Below are 7,999 nucleotides of genomic sequence, written 5' to 3' on the forward strand. Positions count from 1 at the left end.
CCTACTGCTAATATTTTAATTAATTAAATGTATTTTTTAAAGGATTCCCCTCATAATAAGACAGTGTTCTCCTTTCTATAAGTTGGCAGGGTGATTTTTAATATAATAGTGAACTTTTATAGTTCTTTTGGAGCAAAGTAAAAAAAAAAAAGTCTTAAAAATGCTTAAAAAACAATGAATAGAGTTATAGCAATTTAAAAAACATAATTTAATAATTTCAAAAAAGTTTAAGAATGAATTTTACTTTAATCTGTCAACAGTAGAAAAATAGAGTGCACAGCAATTTCCTTCTTTTTTTTTTAGAAAAATTGATTTTTACCATTTTAGTTTTCAGACTTATTACCCCTTTGTATTACTTTCGAATTTAATTTTGAAAAAATTGAAATATACTTTGTTTGAAAGACATTGATGATTTTCACAGAACAGTATTCAATGATTTAATGTAGTACTACTTCACTGAACTATGAATGTTGTCTTTAATGAAACAATGCTTTAAAATTGATAACAAAGAAAACTCTAAAATAGTTTACACTCCTATTGATTAGGGGAAAAGCCACACTTTCGCAAACGACATATTAAATATTTTCTTCACGCGTTTTAGCATATTCAGATATTTCATCATATATTTATTTTAAATTCTATAGGATTAGATTTAGAATGCCCCTTTGCTTTGAAATGAACCTAGAAAACCATCTAAGACAGTATTTTATAAATGGTTTACTTTTAGTTTAAAACGTTTTTAAATTTTCTTAATTTCAAAAATTTTAAATCGGTATGTTAAACTTTTTATACGAACAAGGTGTTCAGTAATTAAGGACTTAAATATATAACAGTAAAATCTATGTAAGAAATTATTATCAATTGAACTAACTTATTAGAGGTCAAACATTTTATATTTTAATTAATTATTCATATAAAAATCTAACAAAAAAATCAAATGGAACAGAAAGGTGGTAAAAAGAGAATAAGGATACCTTTCAATTTCATATGACAAATAAACTGGTTTTAATAATTTTATTTACTTTGCTGTAATTACAACTGATATTGATTTATCCTATTTCGAAAATTTTTTCAGTTTTTTTTTTTCTCAGTTAAATATAAGTTATGTAACACTTAATTTTACAAGTTCTAATGTCTCCATGTTTGACAGTTATTATAAAAACATACACTAAGGGTGGTAATTACTGAACAGCCTTTGTAATAATACACTTAAATATTATGGCTTTAAGTCAGTTTTTGAAAGAAACACTTTCTTTACAGGAAAATTATTTTTACAATTTGAATGTTGTACCTATCCTTTAAAAAATATTGCATGGATGAAATTTTTTTACAAGAGTGAATGTAGATCATTCACTTAAGTACAAAATGTTCATTTAGAACCCAAAGTTCTACGTCATTTTGAGTTATTGTATCCCTTAAATTTTATCAGCACATTTAACTTTATATGTTTATTACTATTACTTTTTCAATGTTGTTGTTATCGTTAAAAAAAATAATAAATAAATAAAATAAGAATAAAAATATACACATTTATAACCATATGCAAGAAATGCAATAGAAAATATAAAACCCGCAAAAATAAAACATCAAATGATAGAGCTAAATAAAGTATGCTAAAATGGCCATCTCAGTAAGGTAATTATATTAAAAAGAAAGAACAAAAATTTAAAAAAATATTCCTGCAAAACTTATCAGAATCAAATACCTGATTAAATATTTTATAAATTATAGCACATTTGAATACCTAGGTACATTTGTTTTTAATTAAATAAAATCAGCTTTTCGAGAATATCGATCTTTAGCATAAACAGCAAACAGGAGTGACTTTCAATTAGAAGGATCATAAGGTTTCTGGGATTTATTTAGGTCTACTTTAACAGCAAAAGCAACAACCATATATATATTCCTAAACTGAATATAAAATTATGACTGCCATAAAGACTTATGTTATACTAAAAACTTTTATGGTACAAAACACTCATCATTTTAATTTAGAACTAAGTCTTGTTTACATATACAACTAGAAAACATTTTTTAAAAAAAATTGAAGTTTTATATTTTTTGGGATAAAAAGAAGAAAAGAAGTGCGAAAATATGATGGATAATTTTAAAAGTAATTTTCAAATATGACAGCTTGAAGTGGATGAAGATGTAATGCAATTAGCTTAAGAATACTTCAAACTTTAAAGTAAATTTAAAAGTTATTTTAAATTTTTTGAAAATACTTAATATGGTTATCTATTTAATTTTTCAATAATTCAACAACTATGCAAATATTTATATTTGTTTGAATAATAAACTTTAAATAAATTGCTCGTAAAAAATAATATGCTTTATTAATGGTGGGATTCCAAATTATGTGGCTTAAATGTTTCCTTTTTTTTTAAATAAAAAACTATTGCAATACTTTTTGATTACTTTTATCATTAGAAATTAATATAAAAAGTACACATTTTAATTTGTTATTTTATTTACAAACCTCTTTTAATATTTTTTTTCCTTTCAAATTTGTTGTTAAACAAATATGTTAATTACTTACTTTAAACCACCTTCACTTAATTTTCAAACACAAAAATCTTCAACAAGAATTCTATTAACTGAGAACTATGAACAAAGCATAAAATAAACCTTAAAATAAATAAATCAGCTTACCGCCGATTCCTAAATCAACTTTATCAGGAAATGTATCTTCTTTAAATGCTTTACTCAATGCAAAAATCTCGACAGGCGGACAGCCTTCAACGCATGAAAATCGAGACATTTTTATTTTTAAAATTTAACAAAATGAAAATTAACGGAAATTAGCGAGGAGTACAGTCACACCGCAATTTATAAAAGAAATTACTATCAATAAAGCGACGACCTTCGTGAGATAGCACACTTATCGTTTCAGCCAGTCAATGTCATTTGTTTTGGAGTTTTGCAGGGCAGCCCAATTTTTAACTTTACAGTAGGTCACTGTGTCGTCATGCCACTTATGTGACGTATATATTTAGTTCCTCCTTTTTTTTCAATATTAGGTTTGATAAAATGGCAACATTTAGCTTTCCATATCGTCTGCTTGTTTACAAACGGGAGAAAGAAATGCCGCCTAGCTATATATTCAATAATCATTTTGAGATAGTGAACTTTAAAAAAAAAAATTATGTAACCTTCAGTCATATCTCCATCCTTAAGCTCTGATTTTGTCCTCACTTCCATTTATTTAGTTGCCCTTAAGTAGTTTTATAAGAAAAGATGGTCGATATTGTTGTTTTAGGTGGATGTATTGTTGATTTAATAAGGTGTTGTTTTAAGAGATTTTTATTATTTTGTCACATTTTATTAAACCTAAAATATATGTATAAACTATTGATATATTTTAGCATAAAAATGTGTGTTAGCGCATTTTTAATTAGATTCTATTTTCTTTAACGATTACTGTCAGTAATTAAAATTTTTATTTTTTTTTTAAAATAAATGTGCTTTTATTTATTATATATATATATATGTATATATAACCATTTTCAATTGACAAAGCAAATTTGCTGATTACTAAACCTTGTTGATTATTGATATTGAAGTTTGGTTCTATTATTAATTTTTTTTTTTTTCAATTTCGAATATTTTTTATGTGTAAAAAATCACTTTCCAGTTTAAGATACATCACTTTCGAGGGAAGCTAAATAAAGCCTTTCAGTCTTCACAATTGATTTTAGGAACTGAATTTATCTAGAGTTATCAAACTTATGCAATATTAAATCATAAGTTACAAAATTACAACCATTAATTAATTAGAATAAAATGTCTTAAATCGTTTAACTAAAAAACAAAGAGATCCTATAATGCCATTTCTTTGGAACAATTTTGTGCAACAGAATTTTCCTTTTTGTTGGTTTTATTTTTATAGATAGATATTTAGACTAACTGAAATACATTAAAATATCAAGATTTTATACTCAAGAGAACATCTTATATTTTCTATCAGTCTTTCGAAAAGCTGTTGAAGAAAGCCTTTGTTTAGCCTTTAGTTATAAGTTTGTAAAAGTTTGGTTATTTTTAATTTTTTCTAATGGTCTGTTTCCTTTTGGTTAGTGAGTAAGTTTAATTTAAAAACACTAAATATTTTTATAAAATTTTATGAGATGTAAAAAATTTATTGTTTAACACTTATAATTTCACTTTCATTGCTTATCTTTTACAATTATGAGTATGCAAGATTTTTATATCTAATAATGAAGCTTTTACATTGTTCAATGATGTGGTAGTTTTTCTTCTTCTTTTTTACACTGATAATTTTATATCTATAAATTTTATTTCTTTCGCATGATAACTTTAAAAGTTTATGTTAAACCATTAAGTGTTCATGCTAAATATTTATGCTATTTGACCTAGTTATCTTCCTGAACTATATAGCTTCAATGAGAAATTGGTGCATAAAAACTTCATAAATGCTAGATTTGAGACTTGGCAATTCAAAGCTTTTAAGTTTGAATACGAAATTTTTTTTCCTGATTGATTGCATAATATTTTTGATTTGAAACTGTTTTATATATTTTTATTTATTTTATTTTTTTACATTTATATTTAATTTGTAGCTATGCAAGTAGATTTCCAAGACCTGGGGAGACAATGGCTGGGAAAGGATTTTTGAAAGGATGTGGCGGAAAAGGAGCTAATCAGGCTGTCATGGCAAACAAATTAGGAGCTAAAACTGGTTTGATTGCAAAAGTTGGTAATTATTATTATTTACTTTTCCTTATTTTATTTTAAATTATTTGTTAGTTCTACTAATTACTTAGTAACTTTAGATTTAAGTTTATTTCTTCTCTTGTTTAGAATTATTGGTTTTGTATCAACTAATTGTTGATTTGTACTCATTATTTCTGCTATTAGCTTTCTAATTAGCTCTAGCTAACTAGTTGTTACAATAAACCAGTTAACTATCAGGTATAAAATCACAAATAATATAGTTGAGAGACACAGACAATCATTTCGCTTCTATAATCAACACCATGACTAGTGACAAGATATAAATCAAAGAGTAATAACATGCATGAATACAGAATTGCAGTACACAATTAAATGGACACAATACACAACTAAAAAAGATGTGACACACATAACACAAATAAATCTTAATTTTGTGTATAATATTTGGTTTAATAATACTTATTATTAAACCAAAGTGATCTTCTGTTTTTACATTATCTTTGCTTTTGTACTTTGATATAATAGTTTATTAGATACTATGTGTTCTTTGGATAGTTAGCTAGCAATATTTTTTTTCTTTCTTTTTTTAAAATTATGTATTGCATTATAAAATGGATTAGATATATTATTTCTGATTTTATAAATTGGTGTTCTCCTATATTTAATAGTGCATCACACACAGTGGCGTAGCTAGGTAACCAAGGGCCCTGGGGCAAATTAAAAAATGGGGCCCCACTGCTATGTAAACTGATTAGGTTTTATCAAATAAAAATATGAAATATACAAATACTTTANCCACTGATCACACATACCCTGTGTTTTTGTTTTAAAAATAAGCTAGCATTGTTTTTTAATTTATTGCACTATAACATTGTTGGTATTTTTTATTTATAAAAGTTACACTTTAAATTTGTAAAAGAAAGTTAAAGGTTATTAATAGAATACTGTATTTTATAAATTAAAATACCTGCTATTTACTGTTTTTGCTTATTTAGCTCGGAGATGATAGTTTTGGAAAAGAATATTTTGAATGTCTAAAAGAAACTGGAATTCATCCTGGTAATAATTAATTATTTTTAAATCATTTTCCGGCGTTAATGCATTTAAGTATTTTTATAAAAGCGTATATTTTAACAAAATTTTCAAAATGTCTTTTCTTTTTAGAATTTGTTACTTTTTCAAAGAATTCTCAAACTAGTACAGCAGCAATAACAGTAACTGATGAAGGTAAATGTGTTTGTTTGTAATTGACAGGATTGTATAAAGAATGTGAATCCTTTTTCTGGTTGAAACTCTTTTTTTAGAAAATATTTAACAAATAATTATTTCTTTTCAGGCCTGAATAATATTGTCTATGTTCCTGGAGCTATTTGGGATCTAACCCCAAATGATGTTCTTAATGCTGAAGAAATAATTAAGAACTCAAAAGTTCTTCTCTGCACTTATGAATGCCCACTGGATTCATTATTTACTGCTCTAAATATTGCAAGAAAATACAATGGTGTGTTTGTAAGCATATTTAATTTTTTTTCTCTGAATACATCCATCATGATCACTTTAATTGAATTGACTTTAATAATTTTTAAAGATGATTTTGTATTTTTGCATGACTTTCTAGTTCTCTACAGGATAGTAAATTACAAAAAAAGCAGGGGAGTAATCCCCACTGCAGAGGATCAAAATTGCGATGGCATGTCTTCGGATCATCCTCAGGGATGTTTCCCAGACCATCGCCGATAGCCCATTGTGCAGCTCTAGTGTGACGTAAATAAAGTATCTACCTATAAGAAAAAAATCTGAATATTTCATTTTAGACAATAGTGTGTTTTTAAATTCTGTGTAGATTGAATTATAAGGCATGTAGATTGAGTAATAAGGCATGAAATTTTCAAGTTGATGCAAGAATCATGTTGACTTTTCTTCAATGTCAAGTTTACATTGAAAGAAATAGATATTATAATTACATTATTATAATTCGTAATTATTTTAATACTAAATGACCTAAAAAAAATTGTTAAACGAAGAATATTATGAAATAAAATAAGAATTAACATTTACTTATTCTATGTTTAAATTTTTACACATAAATAAAAATGACATGTGTGACAAGATTTAGTTGATTGATTTTCTTTTAAAACCTTTATTTTTGTGTGTGTGTGTAAATAAAAAAAAATATGTGCATTGTTACAAACAATTAAAAATAATTTTTTTTAGTGAAAACTGTTGTTAATGCTGCCCCAGCAAATGATCAGACTTATGAAAAGTTATATCCTTTGAGTGATATTATTTGTGTAAATGAGGTGGAGGTAATGTATATATTTTTTATATTGCTCTGCAATTGAGCTCAAATGTCTTTTGAGAAAAATAATTTTAAAAATAATATATAGAATATTTAGAAATAATATACATAAAATAATCTTCAGTAATTATTTTATGTATATATTTTGTAGTGAGATAGAAACAGATTTTATATATTATCAACTTAATTGTCATTAAAAAAAATATACTAATTGCAAGATCATTTTTTTTCCATTAAAATTTTTAAAATAGTTGTAAAATTTAAAGTTTATTATTATCATTGTTAAATAAAATTAAAGCTAATGTCAAATAACGTAAAATATATTATTCATTAAATTTTTGTTGAAAATTATTCTCATAAAAAAAAGGATGTAAATAAATTTCTAATACTATATTTCGAGTACTAGTTATGCAAACATTATTTATATTCCTAGGCACTAATCTTGCATTATACAAAGGGATTTCCTCGTGAATTTACAATTTAGCACTATGCTAAGCACTTAGATATTTTTAATATTTTATTTATATGCTATATCTAACAAACCAAGTTTGTATGAAACCTTTCTTTCCAATAGCTTTGTTAAAAATATTTTAAAATCTCTATTTCTATTTAAAATATTTGTACTTATATCTCTACACATTTATAATTTTTACTATTAAATAGTTATTTTAAGTACGGCCTACATGTGGAATTAATTCTATTATATTTTCAACAGAGTATGAGGCTCTTCTTAATCAGCCATAATTATTTTAACAGTTTTATCATGTCAATTAAAACTGTATTTTACTATATTCTAGAAACATTGGAAATAGAAAATCTGTCAGTGCTTAAAATGTACAATTTTAAATGTTTTATAATTCAATTTGAAGTTTGATATTTATCAATTAAGTTTTGAGTAAAATTAATTATATTAGTCTAAAGTTTTATTAAAATTAAGTAGTTTGTTTTTATAATATTTTGTTATATATATATATATAAAACAAGTAAACTAATAATATATATATATAT

General features: G+C 24.8%; 2 protein-coding genes across 2 annotated transcripts in view; one reads left to right on the forward strand and one right to left on the reverse strand.

The window, feature by feature from the left end:
• The window catches only part of LOC107448780 (Glutamate oxaloacetate transaminase 1), a 29,073-nt gene extending 25,999 nt beyond the window's left edge, over nucleotides 1-3,074 (reverse strand). Inside the window, exon 1 of the mRNA XM_016064146.3 lies at nucleotides 2,653-3,074. Coding sequence (XP_015919632.1) covers nucleotides 2,653-2,761 — 109 coding nt within the window. The 5' untranslated portion in view covers nucleotides 2,762-3,074. The remainder of the gene's footprint in view (nucleotides 1-2,652) is intronic.
• Nucleotides 3,049-7,999, forward strand: part of LOC107448861 (ribokinase) — a 7,661-nt gene continuing 2,710 nt past the window's right edge. The window contains exons 1-6 of the mRNA XM_016064249.2: nucleotides 3,049-3,284; nucleotides 4,578-4,710; nucleotides 5,688-5,751; nucleotides 5,857-5,919; nucleotides 6,029-6,193; nucleotides 6,907-6,998. Of these exons, the coding sequence (XP_015919735.1) occupies nucleotides 3,238-3,284; nucleotides 4,578-4,710; nucleotides 5,688-5,751; nucleotides 5,857-5,919; nucleotides 6,029-6,193; nucleotides 6,907-6,998 (564 nt within the window). The 5' untranslated portion in view covers nucleotides 3,049-3,237. The remainder of the gene's footprint in view (nucleotides 3,285-4,577; nucleotides 4,711-5,687; nucleotides 5,752-5,856; nucleotides 5,920-6,028; nucleotides 6,194-6,906; nucleotides 6,999-7,999) is intronic.

Source organism: Parasteatoda tepidariorum, chromosome 1 (genome assembly GCF_043381705.1).
Source record: "Parasteatoda tepidariorum isolate YZ-2023 chromosome 1, CAS_Ptep_4.0, whole genome shotgun sequence".
Classification (NCBI taxonomy): Eukaryota; Metazoa; Arthropoda; class Arachnida; order Araneae; family Theridiidae; genus Parasteatoda; species Parasteatoda tepidariorum.